Consider the following 19,223-nt stretch of genomic DNA (forward strand, 5'->3'; position numbering starts at 1 on the left):
CAATAATCTGATTGCAGCATGTCTCATTATTCTCAGTGCATCAAGCGTTGGTCCTGCCACACAAAGCTAATCAAGATTGTCCCTGTCCTTTTTGTTTTCACAGCAGGAAAAAAATGGAAAACTGCCAGTGTGTGATTGTCAGGATTGGAGCAATGGTAAAATAGCTTAACCAATGCAAGATGGCCGCCCACAGGATCAGAGTAACCAACAACAACAATGTGCTCCCTAGATGTAAATCAGAGGGCACTCTTATTGACCTTGATGAGGGACTGACTGAGACGACTCTCATAGATGTCAAAGGTCAGTTTATTGCACTGCAAATAAATAAAAGGGACATCTAATATGGTTGTGCCATGTACATCGCAAATCAGTAATTCTTATTAATATGTTTATCTTTACAGTGCCTTCTCCCAGTGCCTTGCGTTTGGCCTCCTCAACGTCATTTGGGACTGCACGGGAAGTGGTTGCCATAAAGGATTACTGTCCATCCAGTTTTACCACTCTAAAGTTCTCCAAAGGTGATCATCTCTATGTGTTGGACACATCTGGTGGGGAATGGTGGTACGCCCACAACAACCGAGAAATGGGATACATTCCTTCGACATATGTCCAACCGATCAACTACAGGAACTCATCTCTAAGTGACAGTGGAATGATTGACAATCTTGGGGACTGCTCGGAGGAGGGAGCAAAAGAGCTGGACCTGCTGGGGGAGTGGACTGGAATGTCGCTGAAGCCCTCCATGCCTTATGACAACAACAACCCCTTCTCCATGCTCTCCTCAACCAACCCATTCCTAAATGGGTCCATGGATGATGTCCTCGATCAGAACAGCAATGAGAAGACGAACCAATGCAACAGCATGGATTTGCTTTTCTTCGACTTGCCTTCAGACCCCATCTCCACCACCAGCAACACAAAAGGGTACAGCAATAGTGTTTTTGATGGAACATCCACCAGCGCTGATCTTGAAGCCTTGCAGATGCTTCGCAAGGACAATCCCTTTTTTCGGAGCAAGAGATCTTACAGTTTATCAGAGTTATCAATCTTGCAAGCTCAGTCGAATCCTCCATTGCCTTCATCAGGGTTTTTTACAGGGCTTAAAGCTCCCTCACCGGAGCAGTTTCAGAACAGAGAGGACTTTAGGACAGCATGGCTAAACCATCGAAAGTTGGCACGCTCTTGCCATGACCTTGAGTCCCTTGGGCAGAACCCAGGCTGGGGTCAAACACAACCAGTAGAGACTAACATTGTCTGCAAGTTGGACAGCTGTGGAGGGGCAGTCCAGCTCCCAGATACACATATCAGTATTCATGTTCCCGAAGGCCATGTTGCAGTGGGAGACACTCAGCAAATCTCTATGAAGGCTCTACTGGATCCTCCCTTGGAGCTGAACAATGACAGATGCTCGACTGTCAGTCCAGTGGTTGAAATCAAACTGAGTAACATGGAGATAAAGTCATTCATTACCTTAGAGATGAAGGTATCCGTCACAACTAAGACAGAAAGTCCAATGGCTGAGGTTTTGTGTGTAAGAAGTGACTGTAAAGAGGGTCCATACTCTCCTGTTCCACAGGCATACATTTATGGTGATACGATTCAGGTTCAGCTGGACAACTTGGAGCCCTGCATGTATGTAGCCGTTGTTGTCCAGACCCAACATGTTTCCTTCAATTCATCTGTTTGGGATCATATGATGAAGAAAGTTACATTGGGCCTCTATGGGCCCAAACACATTCATCCATCTTTTAAGACTGTGGTGGCCATTTTTGGCCATGACTGCGCCCCCAAGACTCTACTAGTCAGTGAGGTTGGGAAGCAAGCAAAGTCTGCCCCTCCTGTTTCACTACAACTGTGGGGAAAGCACCAGTTTGTCCTTGGCAGACCTCAGGACTTGCTGATAGGTATGTACTCTAACATGTCAAACTATGAGGTCAAGGCAAATGAGCAGGCTAGGGTTGTTCGTGGGTTTCAGATCAAACTAGGCAAGGTGAGCCGGCTCATCTACATGATTACGTCTCGGAACGCAGATGAGATTTCCGACTTCACATTACGTGTCCAGGTAAAAGATGATCAGGATTGCATCCTTGCACAATTTTGCGTTCAGACACCACAGCCGCCCCCTAAAACTGGGATACGGAACAACGGCCAAAGACGGTTCCTAAAGAAAAAGGAAGTTGATAAAATTATTTTGTCTCCTCTGGCCATCACCACCAAATACCCACAGTTTCAAGAGCGCTGCATTACCAACTTGAAATTTGGCAAACTGATCAAAACAGTTATCAGGCAGACCAAGAATCAGTACTTGCTGGAATATAAAAAAGGGGATATTATCGCCCTACTCAGTGAGGAGAAGATCAAACTCAAAGGACAACTATGGACCAAAGAGTGGTACATTGGATACTATCAGGGAAAGATTGGGCTTGTACATGTAAAAAATGTGCTTGTCTTGGGAAAGGTTAAGCCTATATACTTTTGTGGGCCAGACCTAACAACCACAATGCTGATGGAACAAATCCTGAAGCCCTGCAAGTTTCTCACTTACATTTACGCCTCTGTGAGGACAATACTTATGGAAAATCTGGGAAACTGGCGAGCATTTGCTGATGCTCTGGGCTATGTGAATCTTCCTTTGACGTATTTTTGCAGAGCAGATCTGGATAGTGAACCAGAGAGGGTTGCCTCAGTGCTGGAGAAACTAAAGGAAGATTGCCTCAACATGGAGACCAAAGAGAAGAAATCTTTTCAGAAGGAACTGATGATGGTAAGCCTATGTGTGTGTTGGTTTATCCAAACTGAATAGTTTTCAAACTATTGTGGTTGTGTTTGCTTTTTGAATACAGTAGAAGCCCTGTTCTAAATGGAGAACTATTGGAAATTTGGTCACAAAATACTTGATTTAAACCTGTTTTTATGCAGTTCTGCTTATCTGCCTTTTCTCTTATTAATGCTTGGGGCTAATTCTGATGAGAGTGCACTTAGCTGCTCTGTGCTGCCTTTCTTATCTGTACAGCTGTGGAAACCTGCAAGTACAGCAGCCGGATCCCTTCTTGGCTCACTCACACTCTGACTGAAGAAAGATTGCTCTTGTATTAGTTTTTTTATCACTGGGAACAGGATGTCCAGGGTTTGTAATGTACAGTACAAACTACCATGGTTAAATCCCCATAATGTCAAGAAATATAAACTCTTTGGTGTCCTTAAAAGATTAGTTCATCTAAAAAAGAAAATTGTCTTCTTTTGCTCACCACTTTTGCTCATGTTGTTAAAAACCTTCATGGCTTTCTTAAAGGTTCTTAAAATGAACTTAAATTTTTATCTGGTCCTCACACAAAGTTATTTTTATGTATTGAGAAGACTTACAAAAGTAATTTGGAACACTTTAATGATATGTTCATGGAACTTTTTTTTTTTTTTTTATGTTTGAGCTTGACAGACCCAGACCTCATTCACTTTCATTATGTTGAAAATAAAAAAAGTTGTACTAGATTGGAAAAACATCAGTGGGTGATTTTTGGGTGAACTACTCCTTTAGTTGTTCGTTAGTTACTGCCTTTTTTACACTATTGTGTTACTGTCAACACTAGTGTGGTTGAGTTATTGTCAGAACAGCACAGCACAGTATAATTTTCTTTTGTTGTTGTTGCCATTTCTACCTTACATACTTTCTACTAGCACTGACCAATATCCCATTTATAAGTAAACATGTTAGCGCCCCACTTTTGTCAGCTTGGGTCTTGCAGATCTGAGGAGATGGTGCATTGAGAAAGATGTGTTTTCACCTTTTCAGACTGGACAGCAAAAGAGAGAACAGATGTAGTAAGTCCAGTCTTATCTTTAGCAAAATACTAGCTTTAACATCTTATCTTGGATAAAATATACTAATGCAAGTTAAGCTAAATTTCTAGTTATTTTTGAAGGTCCAAATAGAGATAAAGTGATATATCCCTGGCTGGAATCTTCATTTTATCTTTTCCTCCACAACAGACAGAGCTTTTGTTAAAGTTAAATTATTCAGGACTTGAGTGGACTGTAAGCGTCTGTTATATCTCAACAATCATTAGCGTCTCTTTCATAGTGTTTCTGCTGGCTGAGAGGGAGCTTCATCATTGTTTTCCTGCCGTGCTTCTAGTGCTGACACATTTATCAAGTGGAGATGAGGCTATTATTCCCAAGGCCTGACGTCAGAGGCTAGCCGATTGTCTTTTGTGGTAGTGAATCGATTTTGAAATTGCAGCCTTTTGTCCCTGATGGACACACGGCCTTTCCTTGCCTTGCTCTTGCTATTATTTAGTGATTTGTCTTTTTGAGTTTGGTAATTACGCCCAATGCTTCTGAGCCTGGTGACATTTTGAGCTGTGCAAACAATGAGATGGAAGAAATTTTGCTCAGTGTAAAAGTCTGACAGGCCAGCTATTAAGCTTAGCATAGCAATTTATAATTCTTTCAAGCTAATACCGGTCGGTGTTGTGATTTAACAGTTCTGTATGCTGCCTCAGTATCCTAACTTACAGTTAGCATTCCACACACACAAATGAGATTAGCCTAAATCCATAAATATATGACTTTTTCTATTTAGCCAAGTTTTATCGAGTCAAATGGCAGCTTTTCCACCTTTACTCAGCAAGTGGTGCGTTTTCAAAGCTTGTATGCTAGGTGGTTGGCTAGGCCTTCTGGAAGCTTCCAAAGACTGAAAGAGCTTGGCAGTTGCCTTAGCCATATCTAAACACTCCTAAAATAAAACCAAATAGCTGGGGGGGCACTCCAAGGCCATCAGACTAGTAAAGAAATCAAGCTAAACTGAGCCATTTTAAATGTGCTTGGTTTAAATATTTGGATTGGACAACATTGGGGTTATCGCCACCTCACAGTCAGCCACCTGCTTGGTGCAGCTTCTTTGTGTAAATGTCACTGTAGTCACAATAGCCAAAGTGTTGTAAGATAGCATATTTATATTTGTTTAATGTTTAAAAAAAAATTTTTTTAGCTCTTGGATAAGTCTGGAGAGATCTGTTACATCTAGCTGTTTCTACATAGCGTATTTTATCAATTTGCTGACAGCAAGCTGACAGTTTTGTCTGTCTGTCTGGTTTAAACTGGCCATCTCTGCCCCTAAGGGTTAAATAATGCATTTATAAGAGATTTCCAACAGCTTGTGCCTGAGGACTGGCTGAGCCCTGACATTTTTCTCAAATAGCCATGGTGTGGTGGGACACATTTTACATGCTTCTTTTACATGCTTCTTTTGTTGAAAATAGTATGCAAGATTGTGGATTCTAAATGCATGCATGGACTGATGTTTGTAATATATATAAACTTAAATGTTAAGAAATAATACAAATGAAAGAAATTTAGCAAGTAGCTAGAATGTTTAAATGTTAACATTGAAGTTTTGTTAGATTTTAGCTAAATGCTAATGCTCAACTCATGCTATAAATGTGTATAAATACATGTGTATAACTATATAAAATGTATTATACATTTCTAGCATGATTTGATCATTAGCGCTTGTGTTAGCAGCAAGCAACAAGAAAAGAAAAATTATTTCTTAAAGGCAGTTAGTTGACTTGGTTTTGCTATATACATACAGACTTGCTGGAGTGGTTCGCTGTTCATACTTTTAAATGCCTCATATAAATATTCATTGTCTCAATCTCATAGCTCAAATGTGTTAGCAAGTCCAATTAGCATTCATCACAGTAACCTTTTCAGAACCGCATTCCAAGACTTTGACTTATGCTAACTGCACTGCTGCATGAACGATTCGAAATCAGTTGGAATTATTGCTAAAATATATCACTGTGTTATCAAGACCTTACCTGATAAATAACGTCTTACAACTTACAACAAGACAATGGTCTTGTCGACAGAGGTCATTCATTTCCTTGAGTTACTCTTTCCCTCTGCACAGTGAGTTCTGACAGCAGACATTTGCCATAAATTTATTTCCTTAACCCTGCAGACTACAAACCACCTTTACCTCACGGCTCTCAGTCTGATCTGTCAGATCTGTGTCGTGTGGTGCCAATGGTTGATCTTGGCAGGTGTAATCTATCTGATGATGTGGGAAACCATGTAATGGAAGGATGCCAAGGGAGGTCAAGATAAATCCAGCAGCTATGATTCGTTTTCCATGGCATGGTGGATGCCGTGATGAATCGCTTGGTAATTAAGTGCTTGAGATATCATCCCATCATTCCCTAAAATTAAACTTAATGGTAGGGAGTCAGCTGGACCCGAAAGTAAAATGCAAACATAGATAAAATTTTGGAATGATTGATAAAAATATGATATAGTTATATTATAAAGTTAAAGTATAAAGAATAATATATTGTCACAAACATATTTTAAGCTGTAGTTTTTCTGGACCTGAAAAAAGTTCTGGAAGTTATTCAAAATGTTAAAAGTAATGGAAATGTATATAGTGAATACAATCCAAAACTCTAAGATCACTTGTTAATTTTATTCTGTTTTGTATTTTTCTAATCCAGATGTGTTCATTACAAATTATATTATTGGCATACTTTGGAAATCTTAAATTATTTGTTGGTTTAAATGAATATTTTCAATATGGTCTCAGACTTTTGCTATTCTTGCTTTGAAAATCGTGCTTGAGCGCCGTGGTCCTCGTTCACTTTTTTATTGCATATTCCACAAAAGAAAGAAAGTCATACAGAAAGACATGAGGGTGAGTAAGTGATGAATTGTCATTTTTGGGTGAGCTATTCCTGTGATATGTTGGCCAGAATGCAGAACAAATCTGATATTAAACATTCTCCCGCACAGGCAAAAAGCCTTTCAACTAGAAAATAAAACTCTGCTCATTATTCTTGTCACTAGAGAGATAGAAAATCCTTGGTGGGTTCATTTTATTCAGTTTTACAACAAAGAAAGAAAATCTTTCGTCTTCCTCCCACTCATCGGCTTGCCTTCCCCCCCTGTTGTTTCTTTTCTTTCCAACTTTTTTGCTTCCCATCTCTTTCTAAACTCCTAAAACGCAGGATGCCACAGCAGGCGTCTAAACTGTGGAAAACGAGATGCCACCGTTCCTAAGCTCACAGGTCAATTTCATCTGTCCATCATTTCCGTCAGGTTATCTCAGAAGAAAGTGGACGAAATTGTGCCGAGGACGAGTGGCTCGGCAATCCCATTTGAGAGCACGTCTCTTATAGTCAACCGTTCAGCCACTATTCAACACCATTAATGGGTTTTTTTAGTGATTGGAACTTTCCTGTAAAACGTGAAATTGGTTTCAATCCCACTTTCAGGTCTGAGTCCCTGAAGACCAGTTTACTGCATTATAAAACTGAAGGCTACTTCAGCTGTTGATGCAGTGCTTCCATTCATATAGCTAAACCGGAGATTTTCATATCTGTATATCTGACAATGCAAGTCTGTGAGAAGTCCAGCCCAGTCCTTGAGCTTTTTAAAGTGAGTTAGAGTTAGCAAACATGGCTAAATATGTATGGAATCCCATTTTAGCATACTTTTACTTTGCATGTGGTGTAGAGCATTGTAGCGTTCCAGCATGTTTGTGCACAATATCAGTGTTACACTACTATATATCAATACCAGTGACATCACTAACCCTAAAATTTAAGAGGAAGAGGAGTCCATGTTGAGAAGAGGAAGAGTTGTTGTAGTACAGCACATTTGTGAGTCTGCTCAAGCTGTCGCATCCGTCTTTTCACATGCAATACAGTACGTAACACAAATGCAATAGCATGTCACTCTGTAGGCATCTTACAACAGTTCCCACACGAGCGATTTTATTGATTATCATGACAATATGCTAATCAAAGACTTGAAGATAGTTAACTTCACATCAGCAACATAAATTCATCAACTAACCATTCAGTCGTGAACTTTGGTCTTTAAAGCTTTGCAGACCTTTTACATTCACAAACAGCTATATCACACACTACATGAAAGGTAATAATATTCGAAAAAGCATTAAAAAAAGTGTTCTCTTTGTATTGACAAACCTTTTTAAACTCAGATATTTGCCTACATAACTACACCTCCACAAATCCAATCATCATCTTTGTTTGTACATTGAAGCATCTTATTGAGCTTGGCATCTGCACTCTGATATTTTGTTTGACTTCGATAACGTTGTGGTAGTGGCAACAAGGCAGTTTATTAAGATGCATAAGTTTACTTAGAGTTCTGATATTTGCTCAATTCCAAACAGCATCATCCATTTTAATCTCATTAAAACGGTCGCATTCCGAACAGGTGGCCTGCTGGCCTATGGAATGTTCCGTGTTCTAATTCCGGAACATTCCTTTGTAATGGATAGGCCCAAGAATTCTGATCATGCCTGTGGTCCCATTCCTTCACGATTCATCATTTTCTTATTAACCAGGTAATTCAGGAGGTATTCTGGTCCAATTGGATGCATCGGTAATGCTTTTGTTACATTCCAACCGCACTCCAGTAGGGACTTTACATTCCTGTGAGTCTGGAATCTGGATATGTATTCTAGCGAGGTGATGTTTTAATTCAGGCTCTGCATTTTCAAGTCAGATTTTAATCAGAAAGACGGATAGGGAGCCGTTTATGCTTTAGCAGACATCTAATTGAATTTGCATGTTCGGTTTTCCCAAGTCTTTAAAGCAAAACATCCAATCAATTATGCTTTCATGTTTTTTTTAAACTATTCTTCCTTTTTTTTTTTTTTTACTTTTTTTTTTTACTTTTGGGCCTGCCTGAGTACTCTGTTAGTGGATACTCTTTATAGTCTTGTTAGTAAAACAACATTGTTCCCATTGTGTATAGAGTTCATTTCAAAAAGCTCAGGAAGTGAATACATAAATACAAGTCTATACAGCGAGTGCCAGTTCACCAAACCATCGCTGGAAATAGATGCTCGACCCTGGACTGACTAGACTCATTCAAACAATAAATAAACCATCCATTTAAGAGCCATCCATTTCTTCCTGACTTGGAGTAAAGAACAATTGGAGACTCATTCATAGTGGGAATTCTGTCAGTTGTTCTTTGACAAGGGTAAGGTAATGAATACCAGCTACAGTCCTTCACATTACTGTTCAGATCCAGAAACGGTCCCATGTGGTTCAACTCTTTGACAGCACAATTGGTGTACAAATGATTATTATGAACAAGATCCTTTTTTTACCGAATCAATAACATACAGCACCACAACTGTAGTTGGATTCCCAAACTAATGACTGTAAATTGCTCATTTTCTGGCTCATTTCCACAAAGCGATTCAGTACAGTTCAATTCGGGATGGTAAACCCTGATCCGGCTTGCGTTTTCACCACCAACAGTACCCTTACTTGATAGGCGTGGTGTATGTCTGAAAGTAGCGATCAATGTCATTCTCGCGCGAAGAAGAAAGTGACACAGGAAACAACAATGGAGGACATACAGCAGATCTTGTTCTTTCTTCTCGACATGTGGCTGTTTGTCACAAGAAGAAACGGTATTGTGTTTCAACTGTATTATAAAATAGCGCCTCTTGTGTTGTCATTCCCCTTGTAGAGCACGCGCAAGTGACAATTCTCTGTCAACCAATCAATGTTCTGCAGTGAGTCTAGCTCTAGGTACCCCAACGGAAGAGTCCCAAGAAAGTGGTACGGTACAGTTCGGTATTAAGGTACCATTCACAACTTCTGACAATGAAAACGGAAAAAATTGCGTACCGTACTAAACTATACTGTATCGTACCGCTCTGTGGAAACGATGTCCCAACCAATGACTCTCAGGAATCGGTTCTCTTTAGCAAATCAAAAACATACAGCTCTTACTTCTGAAGCGATCTGTTTTTAGAAAGCTTTACTATATATGTTGTAGAGATTATGCAAATGCAACTGGAAATTTGAGATCTTTTCAAGTTATTAGCTGAAAGACTCATCAGTCATTCATTAAAGGTTAGCTGGAGGTGTTGTGGGGATATTTTGGGGATATTTAATTTAATTTTATCAATCAATAAATTCCTCTTGAAACAAACTTTGTTGTATTATTTTAATTTAATACTGTGAAGCTGCTTTGATGCAATCTGTATTGTGAAAAGCGCTATACAAATAAACTTGACTTGACTTGACTTGACTTGTTAGGAGCAGTAATGCAACTCTGTGCATTTCTTGTGAACATATACGCGAGTTGAGCCTTCCAAAAATAATAAATTACAGGGCCATTTGGCAAGAAAGAAAATTACCCTGGCTGCTCAGCTGAACGTATTTTTCCCTCTAATGACTGTGACATTTTGCCATCTCATCCCAAATGTCAGGAATCAGCAGACCTCTTGAGTGCTTTCAATAGATCCAAAACGAGAATCTTCTCTGCGGCCAGGAACGCAGCGAGGGCGTTTGTCTGGAAGATCAGTCGTGGATCGGCCCGCAATCAATTAAAGTGTGCAAAAAGAGAAACCGAGAAAGAAAGATGGAGAAGAATAGATGGAAATTGCTTTTTCAGAAAAGCATTACCGCATTCATATAAAAGGCCATTTGCATCCTGTGGTGTCAGATACTGTCAAAGCAATATATATATACACGCATATAATTACAAGATGTGAATCTCTTATACGAGTCTCCATCTATTCTAAATAAAAAAAAGTGTGCGTGTTTATGTATGTATGTGTGCATATATATATATATATATATATATATATATATATATAAAATAAATATATATATATATATATATATATAAACGCATACACTTGCAGTGGAATATGTTTTTTTACATTATAGAATAAACATGGTAAATGTGTGTATATTATAATTTTATAATATTAGGGCTTAATTTTTATAGGAATAGTTTTATGAATTTATAATAACTACGAATAACTATAAATATTTATATATGTATATAAAATAATGTAAAAAATATAAAATATAGATTAATATTAACAATATATATTTTATTTACACGTTTTAATATATAATAAAAAATTTAAATAATTCACATTATGTATACACAGTGTGTATGTATATAGATATAATTATTTAAATAAAATAGATATTTTCAATATTTTCATATTCATTATCATATTTATAAAAGTTCTGTGTGAGTGTGTATACATATAAACAATAAACATAAATATATATTTACATGATTTCTGAATAAAAATCTCAACTTAGTTATACTATGAAGTATATAGTTAACTATTTTGTGGTTATTATTTAAAAAAAAGTTTTTGTAGGTATTCGCTTGTTTTTTGTCCCTCAAACTAACGTGTCTGTCCTTTAGGTTTAGATTTACCGAAGCTTTCTGTAGTTGTTTCATATCGAGTCGGTAAAGAATATTAATGCATCCTTTAAACAAAAGAACTCTCAGCTCTGCAGGGGAATAAATCTAAAGTCACCTCACAGTTTTATCACGCTTTTGAAGCGATACTCCCCTGTTCTGGAAGTTTCCACCTCCCTCGTCTCCCTTATACATGTACAGTGTCTCTCCATCAAGCAATGATATGGAAGTCATTGACTTTTTTTTACCCAACAGGGAGACGGGATATGTGTGGCCGTTCTCGTGATCGTATACATCTTAAGTTATCGTCTCACTGAGATTCCCCGGCTCTAGTTGTGCTTTTCTTTCCTCTTTTCCCTTCTTCGGCAGCAATCATGAAAGAGAGAGGGGATTACCACTCCATTCTGCTGGACCCCAGGGGTCCCTTTCTCATTCCAAACATTGGTGTTTGTGTGCGTGTGTGTGTGGGGCAGGAAACGGGGTCGGTCGGGTCCTCTGAAGGTTTCAGTCACTCATCCGTGGAGGGCTGCCCAGATAAGAATACAAATTCCTGACCTTGCATTTTTGTCTTACCTTATCCATTCTTTCTTTATGACTGTATACACTGTTGTACTTCTGCCACACCAGGGCATTGTTTTAAAACGCATTTGACTTCACATTAGTTTAATTTCCTCTTCTAAGGGAGGCCAGATCACTCTCTATAGTGTGTGTGCTGGGAGGATCATGTGTCGCACACAATTGGATTTAGAAATACGGCTGTCATGGAGAGTGTCTAATCTCTCCCACTATGTATATGTGTGTGTGTCTGTGTGATTGTTATTATTGGCTGTGTGGTTTATTTTAAGCTGTTTTGCTTGAATATGCTTGGTATTTGGTTTCACATTATATTATGTAGACCTACATAGTATATACTGTATATACACACACACACACACACACTATTTATATTATTAGGAAGCACAACTGTTTTCAACAATGATAATAATAAGAACAGTTTCTTGAGTACCAAATCAGCATATTAGAATGATTTCTGGAGGATCATGTGACACTGAAGACTGGAGTTATGATGCTAAAAATTCAGCTTTGCATCACAGGAATAAATTACATTTTAAAATATATTCAAATAGAAAACAAATTTTTTTTTCTTCATCAAATAAATGAGAGACGTCTTGAAAACATTAAAAAATCTTGCCATCCCAAAAACTATTGAAAAGTATTGTATATTGTTATTATATATGCCTGTTATATAATACATCAAAACATATTAATACTGTACATTTCTATTATAACCATATTTGAATGCCTATTTTTGGAATATTTAATAAATTAAAAAACAACTTAAAGGTGTCTCTTAATTTCTCTCTTGAATTTGAAGAACACAAACAAAAATATATGATTTTTTATGAAATAAAATTAATGCCAAATCTGGAAAATGTACAAAAAAAACAAAAAAAAACATTGACAATTCCATGATATATAACCTCATATGTGAGTCAATAGTTCATTATTGTGTATTATGGCTCTAGAAAGATTTCTAGTCGTGTTTTGAAGACCTCAAAATATCACCATATAGAAACTAGAGACATCCTAATAACTTCTAATGAAACTCTATGGTGTCACTATAAGATATAATGAAAATGTTATGCAGGACCAGACGGCAGGACTCATAGTGTTGCTTGTGAAACATTAATTTAAAAGAACACAAATCTTTAGGGTAAAATGTGTAATATTTAATGGGTAATATAATGTTTCTTCATTTGTCTCTCTCTCTCTCCCAGGCTCTTCTGAAAATAGATTGTCAGGGTTTAGTGGCCCGGCTCATCATGGACTTTGTGTTGCTGACGACGGCAGTGGAAGTGGCTCCTCGCTGGAGGGAACTTGCTGAAAAACTCGCCCATGTATCCAAACAACAAATGGAGGCCTATGAGGCTCCACACAGAGACAAAACCGGGATGGTGGATAGTGAAGTAAGGACACAAAACCTCCTTTTCAATATGGAAGAGTACAGTTTACATTTGTGAGTCCAATCACACGATATAGCCATTTACATTTATCTCATAATTTCAGGCCATGTGGAAACCAGCCTACGACTTCCTGTTGACGTGGGCCGCTCAGATTGGCGACAGTTACCGCGATGTCATCCACGAACTGCACATGGGCCTGGACCGGATGAAGAATCCCATCACCAAACGCTGGAAGCACCTCACCGGCACCCTTATCCTAGTCAACTGCCTCGAATTGCTTCGAAGCTCCGCCTTTAGCCCCGCCCCTCAGGATGACTTCGCCATTTAGCTCCACCCCCTCACAATCCTCGCAGAATCCACACCTCAGAATTTCTGTTTCGACATCACCTCGGAAGACTGCTAAACTTTTAACGGATGTACACTTTTCTATTTCACCGTCAGCTGTGAGTTTACCTCAATCCAATAACCGCGAGGACGTCCTGTACCCGCCCACGTCCATATAAGGGCATGCGGAACGCCAATGAAGCCAAAACACTGAGTGTTTTAAGTGTAGCAATTTTTTTTAGAGTTCTGAAGCCATTTTTATCAGTTTTGTTCTTTGCGATATCTATATTTTTTATATCGGATGGCACAAAGGAAATTTATACAATCACGTTTTTCAAAAACGATTTTTTCTGGAAAAAAAAGCAGATTTCATCTTGGTTCGTTACTAAAAACGAAGGTCTATTTTGTGACGTCACATTTACCCATGTTTGTCTTGGTCTAGCCGTTCTGTAATTTGTCGCCAAATGCTCGAGCCTTCCACATTTGTGATTTTTACTCCACAATCTTCATTTGTTGCGTCAGATTTGATCTGTTGCTCTGTATGAGGAAGAAGACGGATTAGTATTACTGGACACATGAAACACCACAAACTGGTTACGTAAGAGGAAGAAGAATATGGTGTGTTAATGAGATGGTAAGTTCAAAAGGAAAGGTTCAGACTGTGGATCATGTGTTTCATCCTTTCAAGCTTTTGCAAAGTTCGCTTTTGAGAGACCAGATATCGCACCATGTACTAGGTATTAAATTGCAGTGTTGCTTTAGTTTCAGTCGTGAGTCATTCATTCAGTGTTTTTGTCGAGAAACAAATGCAGTCAGATGAATAAATGAATAGATCATAGCGTGATTTTATTTATGACTGATGATTTTTTTTTCTTTCGTGTTCTATATTTTTTGTACCTGATATACAATTTTTCCAATTTTAGATATTTTTATGTTTGCTGGTTTATTTGTTTTGAATAATAATCATTTCACGCCCTGTACATGTCAAGGAGATTTTTTTTGCTGTTTATTGTAACAGCATGTAGGGAAAAAAAATGTGTATGTAATATATATATATATATATATATATATATATATATATATATATATATATATATACATATAAAATGTATGTATATCTGTGATTCAGAGTTCTATCACATTTATAACTTGTTTTTGTGTTAGCTCTTTGAGAGTGACTGTTTGAAAAGCTATAATTCACACATTGTCTTAGTTGCAGCCAAATGTTTAGCACGGAAACAAATTAAACATGCTGTCCCATGTTGTTCCCATGGATTCAATAAAGCAGCTGTAAATTGAGAGAATGTTGTTGTTAGATTTGTCAGCTCCCTCTTTATTGTGATATTTCTCATAATTGCAAATTTGTCATTTCTAGTTATTACAACTGGTTCTTAATATTACAACTTTCTCAAAGTGCACTTTATATCTGACTATTATGACTTCATATCTTTTTATTGCGACCATTTCTTATGATTTCGACAGTATATATCACAATTGCAGTGTTTGTTTGTTTTTGCAATATTGAAACTACCTCACAATATGGACTTTACTTCTCGTAATTGTTCATAAAACTGACTTCATTTTCTTTTATTTCGACTGTTTCTCATTATTCTGACTTGTTTTCCTGTTATTGACTATATATCACAATTGCAACATCATTTTGTTCTTGCAACTATCACACAATTGGGAATTTATTTCTCGTTAATGCAACTGTTCATAAAACGGTTCATAAATTCGACTATTTGTCACAATTGCGACAAAATTTTGTTATTGTGACTATCTCAATAGCGACAGTATATCTCACAATTATGACCTCATTTCCTTTTATTGCTACTATATCACACAACTGCAACATCATTTTGCAATATTGCAACTATCTCACAATCAGGACTTTATTTCTCATTACTGCAACTGTTCATAAAACGGTTCATAAATTTGACTTTGTCACAATTGCGACAACATTTTGTTTTTGTGACTATTTCTCATAATTGCGACAGTATATCTCACAATTGTAACTTCAGTTTCTGTTATTGTGACTTTGTTTTTATAATTGTGACTATCACAATTGTGACTTCATTTCCTGTTATTGACTATATATCACAATTGCAAAATTATTTTGTTCTTACAACTATTGAGAACGAAGTTATTTCTTGTTACTGCAACCGATTTTATTTCTCACAATTGTGACTGTCACCTTGTCATTTTTATTTTAAACGGTCTCAAAATTACCGTTTACTTTTTTTTACTCTGAGGCAGAAACAGGCTTACATAGTGATATACAGATCAAAATCTTAAATTAGAAATTAGAAATGCTAATCCTCTGTTAACTCTGTCAAGCTTTTATAATATAACTTATACATTGCCAAAGTTTTGCTTATATCATCCACCCCTAAGATTACAACCACTATAACTAGGATTGTGGTTTGAGTTTCAATGCATTTAAAGAGTATATGCCCTTTAGTGTGTGTGTGTGTGTGTGTGTGTGTGTGTGTGTGTGTGTGTGTGTGTGTGTGTGTGTGTGTGTGTGTGTGTGTGTGTGTGTGTGTGTGTGTGTGTGTGTGTGTGTGTGTGTGTGTGTGTGTGTGTGTGTGTGTTGTGTGTGTGTGTGTGTTTGTTGCGGTTTTTCGTGTCTGACCTCTGCCCAGTCTGCAAGCAGCTTTCTGCATCCCTAAGCACTTCAGTAGAGCTGACTGTGAAAAATCAATTAACACTATATTTAAATTGCTAAATTAATTACAAGCTTGCAGAAAGTTGAATGGGCACTATAAAATCAAGATTGTTTTATTACGCTCATAATTAATGAGGGCAAAGCACAATGACTAGAATAATAAAGACATAAATGCAGAGCAAACACATCAAATCTCAGCAGCAAAGGCTGTATCCTTTATGAAGAAATGGGTAGATCCAGTCCTGGATGCGGAGTGGTCGATACAGCATTGCAGCTGTGCTAAATTAAACAATATAATAACAGCTATGACACAAAAACACCTGTTCAAATTGAAATTTCAATCTGTTTCTTACACAAAGTTACTGTTAGGCTTCTGGAGATTTTTTTTTAATATTATATATAAATATAATATATTATGAAGGTTGAAAAGTTACATAGTGTCGCTTTAAATAATGCATGAATCACAATAAGTAAGTTTATGATATTTTGTGGTGTTCTTTTGTCACTTTTGAAGCTTGAAGTACTCTGTCCCATTTTTATAAAAGATTGACTAGAATAAATCGTCAAAATATCTCCTTTTGTGTTCTACGGAAGAAAGAAAATAATACTGGAAGAACAAGAGTGTGAGTAGATTATTGTATTTTTGGTTGAAAAATTGCTTTAAGAATAGTTTAAATGTCAGGTGCAATATCTTCTAGTTGAAATATGGCAGTTAATTTGCTTAATATTTTAAAAGAACATTTTGAGCCCGTAATATTTTTTATTTTGTACTACAGTTTTATAAATAACCATCAAATACAGGCAAGTACATATTCAAAACTGTGGAACTGGCAGTGTTTTAAATTACTAAAAGGGAAACAAATGAAAGAGAACAACCCTGTAGAAAATATTTACGTCTTTTCGCGTGTTTGATTTCATTGTTTGCGATGTCTACAGGTATCATGTCTGTCAAGTGTCACTGACAAGATTTGTTACGGCTAGAAACCGAGGATACTGATAAATATTCCCTTGGGTCTTTCTTTCATCTTCATCACAAGTTCTGTGAAGTTAGACAGCAAGTGTTGTCTCAGGTTAAAAGACACTTTGGCTTATTATGTTTTTCCTGTTCTAAAATACAGGTGAATCTCACAAAACCTCTCAAGAACATGTCCAAGCCATGTTTTGCTCTGAAATCTAAAGAAAAACAAACAAACAAAATATTAAATATTTAAAAAAGAAAAACTTATTTTGAGACCCATTTCTTTTCTCTTTTGCATCATGACAATTTTCATGACAATTTCCCTACAAATTCTTTGTAAATGCAAATTAGCCTATTATAATAATGTCCAACAATAACAATGTAAAACAATTAAATTAAAACATCAGGACACCTTACAATTTTTTTTTATTTGAGGTAAAATGAAAATTGCCATGGAAATGAAATGTGATGTGGCATTTTTGTGAGATTCACTCAAAGCCTAACTTCTATGAGAAAGAATAAACTGGCTCTTCTTTAATGAATAAATGAACTGAGGAGTGACTTAAAGGTGTCTTCTACTGAAATATTAGGCTTTAAGTTTTTAAAAAGGCGTTTGATCCGTTTTCTTCATAATCTAATGGAGTCTTTTCATGTTGGTGGATTCAAAGCGTGAGGACTCTCTGAGGAGTAAACCTTCTCGAGAAGCAAAAGAGGATGAACCTCCAAAGCACTTCCACTTTTCAGTTTATTTCACACCCTTCGCTTCTCATCGACATCAGATCGAGACTGAAATTCAAGCACAGATGCAAAAGAAGTGGCAGAAATGGGAAAAAAATGAAAAATCTCAACCAAACAAACAACCAACATTCTTGTTTTCTTTCACACAAGAAAAACAAAAGCCCCATCATGATGGTTTTGTTTGTAAAAGGCTCGTAACACTTTATATTCGCTCCTTTTATTAAGCTTGCATTGCTGCCAATAATCAAATGAATGTATCATTCTGATGACATAATTGCCTGTCACGGCCATCCATTGCAAAATTAGGTTAATTAAACGTTCCAGCAGTGCATTACGCATCACAATGGGCAGCCAACACTAAGAGCTTTTTGCGATGAGGCAAGGCCACACAGCAGGAGATGCAGGGAACATTCCAGATGGTTGCCAGGAAACGAGGGAATGCTTCAGGCTGATTGGCTAAAGGGGAAGAGTTCATTGCCTTGTGAAGAACCTGAATCTAAAACTGAATGTCAAAATAATGTGGACCTGATTAGATTTTTGGTTTAAATGTGCAATACCTAAAGGGACCAGTTTTGTAACTATTTAATTTTTCTCCCCTGTTAGTTAAGGTTTATTGCACCAAAATCAGTTGAAATATATTTTTTATATTATTGCATTATTAATAATATAATATGAATAAAATATATTAATATTAAAATATTACATTTATTAATTTGTAGGGGTTTTTTTCTCACTATTTTGCACTGGAATTCTCCTTTGACTACTGGACTGATTGATTGATCATGTGATTTCAAAATGGCAGCCTCCATGAAGCAATCCACTCCATGTAAAATAAATCCACTTTTATTAGGGTGTTTTCACACTTGGTCCTTTTCAGGGCTCTGAGCGCGGTTCGCGTGATTTTTGGCCCATATGTGAACACTCCAAACGATCTCAGACCCCATTAAAGCGCACCGAAATGAACCGAACCGAAACCATCTCGGGGGGTGGTCAGAGTGCGGTTCGATTTCATCTTATGGTAAGGTTCGCTAGAAACACTCAATCTGAACACAAACCGCTCTGGGCTCACTTGATTTTTTTCGTTCGAGAATCCCAATGTAGTTTGGTCATCAGATGCCTCCGTACAAATTGGCTGTTCATCATGGCTGCTTTATCTGGCAGATTTCTACATATTATTCGTTCAAAATGTACACTCGATACTTTTCACAAAAGAATTGCAACATTCCTCAAAATGAATCGCTACTTTAAAAAAAAGAATCAATACTTTTCCTAAAAAAAAAATACGATACTTTCGACAAAATGAATCACTACTTTTTCAAAAAAAGAATCACTTTTCTAAAAAAAAACGAATCGT

General features: G+C 37.1%; 1 protein-coding gene across 3 annotated transcripts in view; it reads left to right on the forward strand.

Annotated features, from left to right (window-relative positions):
• sh3bp4a (SH3-domain binding protein 4a) overlaps window positions 1–14,809 on the forward strand; it is a 29,752-nt gene extending 14,943 nt beyond the window's left edge. For 2 of the 3 annotated variants that reach the window (XM_082137998.1, XM_082137999.1), the window contains exons 2-5: window positions 107–300; window positions 402–2,764; window positions 12,996–13,184; window positions 13,285–14,809. In XM_082137998.1, the coding sequence (XP_081994124.1) occupies window positions 180–300; window positions 402–2,764; window positions 12,996–13,184; window positions 13,285–13,509 (2,898 nt within the window). In that variant the 5' untranslated portion in view covers window positions 107–179 and the 3' untranslated portion in view covers window positions 13,510–14,809. Of the gene's footprint in view, window positions 1–103; window positions 301–401; window positions 2,765–12,995; window positions 13,185–13,284 lie in introns of all 3 variants that reach the window. The other variant, XM_082137997.1, reaches the window with a different exon arrangement.
• The last annotated feature ends 4,414 nt before the right edge of the window (window positions 14,810–19,223 follow it).

This window comes from Leuciscus leuciscus, assembly GCF_965113295.1.
Source record: "Leuciscus leuciscus genome assembly, chromosome: 15".
Lineage (NCBI taxonomy): Eukaryota > Metazoa > Chordata > Actinopteri > Cypriniformes > Leuciscidae > Leuciscus > Leuciscus leuciscus.